The sequence below is a fragment of the Babylonia areolata genome, chromosome 18, assembly GCF_041734735.1.
Source record: "Babylonia areolata isolate BAREFJ2019XMU chromosome 18, ASM4173473v1, whole genome shotgun sequence".
In the NCBI taxonomy this organism is placed as follows: domain Eukaryota; kingdom Metazoa; phylum Mollusca; class Gastropoda; order Neogastropoda; family Buccinidae; genus Babylonia; species Babylonia areolata.
The window spans coordinates 74,051,174-74,052,831 of NC_134893.1; the positions used below are offsets into that span (position 1 = coordinate 74,051,174).

Here is a 1,658-nt window from a genome sequence, read left to right on the forward strand (position 1 = left end):
ACTGTCTGTGTTGTGCTCCAGGTGTGCAAGGACTGTCTGTGTTGTGCTCCAGGTGTGCAAGGACTGTCTATGTTGTGCTCCAGGTGTGCAAGGACTGTCCATGTTGTGCTCCAGGTGTGCAAGGACTGTCTATGTTGTGCTCCAGGGTGCAAGGACTGTCCATGTTGTGCTCCATGTTGTGCTCCAGGTGTGCAAGGACTGTCTATGTTGTGCTCCAGGTGTGCAAGGACTGTCTATGTTGTGCTCCAGGTGTGCAAGGACTGTCTATGTTGTGCTCCAGGTGTGCAAGGACTGTCTGTGTTGTGCTCCAGGTGTGCAAGGACTGTCTATGTTGTGCTCCAGGTGTGCAAGGACTGTCTGTGTTGTGCTCCAGGTGTGCAAGGACTGTCTGTGTTGTGCTCCAGGTGTGCAAGGACTGTCTGTGTTGTGCTCCAGGTGTGCAAGGACTGTCTGTGTTGTGCTCCAGGTGTGCAAGGACTGTCTGTGTTGTGCTCCAGGTGTGCAAGGACTGTCCATGTTGTGCTCCATGTTGTGCTCCAGGTGTGCAAGGACTGTCCATGTTGTGCTCCATGTTGTGCTCCAGGTGTGCAAGGACTGTCTATGTTGTGCTCCAGGTGTGCAAGGACTGTCTATGTTGTGCTCCAGGTGTGCAAGGACTGTCCATGTTGTGCTCCAGGTGTGCAAGGACTACATGCTGGATGACCAGTGTGTCGGCTACTGTCCTGCCAAGACCTACCCCAAGCTGCAGACCTGTGTTCGATTCTAGGACCTCTCCCTCTCCCCCACCCTCTCTCTCCCTCCCTCCCTCACCCCTCCCTCTTTCTCTCCCCCTACCCTCTTTCTCTCCGCCCCCCCCCCCCCCTTCTCTCTCTCTCTCCCCCTACCCTCTTTCTCTCCCCCCCCTCTCTCTCTCTCTCCCCCTACCCTCTTTCTCTCCGCCCCCCCTCTCTCTCTCTCTCTCTCTCCCCCTACCCTCTTTCTCTCCCCCCCCCTCTCTCTCTCTCTCCCCCCTACCCTCTTTCTCTCCGCCCCCCCCCCCCGCTCTCTCTCTCTCTCTCTCTCCCCCTACCCTCTTTCTCTCCGCCCCCCCCCCCCCCCTCCCCTCTCTCTCTCTCTCTCTCCCCCTACCCTCTTTCTCTCCCCCCACCCCCCCCCCCCCGCCCCACCTCCACAAACACACATCTGCACGGACACTGCTGGACTGTGGGGAGACAAGCAAGGGCCATAACCCGTTGCCAGTGTTGGTGTGTAAATAGTCAGGTTGTGAGATCGGAAGTTCTCTGAAAGAACACTGGGTCAGTAGGGTTTTCTTCACATACAGGATTTTAATGCCATAGTTTACGGCAATGAGGTGCTCTTCTTCTGTTTTGATATGTGTTTTAAGAAAGTGACTCTTTGGGTTATATATATATATATCATTTTGTATGTTGATTGTTACAACATTTTTATTTAATGTTGGTGTTAGTTGTCATGGCGGTGCTGTGCTTGTGATGTGTGTGTGTGTGTGTGTGTGTGTGTATCTGTGTGTGTGTGTGTGTGTGTGTGTGTGTGTGAACAGACGATGATGAGGGAGAGTTATGTCTACATGTTTGTGTGTCTGTGAGTGCCAGGTGAGTAAGAAAGTACGAACACATGTGCATGAGCAAGTGTACATATGT

The 1,658-nt window shown here is 53.4% G+C and overlaps 1 protein-coding gene across 1 annotated transcript in view; it reads left to right on the plus strand.

The window, feature by feature from the left end:
- The window catches only part of LOC143292153 (epidermal growth factor receptor-like), a 17,701-nt gene extending 16,783 nt beyond the window's left edge, over window positions 1-918 (plus strand). The window contains exon 7 of the mRNA XM_076602340.1: window positions 677-918. Coding sequence (XP_076458455.1) covers window positions 677-766 — 90 coding nt within the window. The 3' untranslated portion in view covers window positions 767-918. The remainder of the gene's footprint in view (window positions 1-676) is intronic.
- The last annotated feature ends 740 nt before the right edge of the window (window positions 919-1,658 follow it).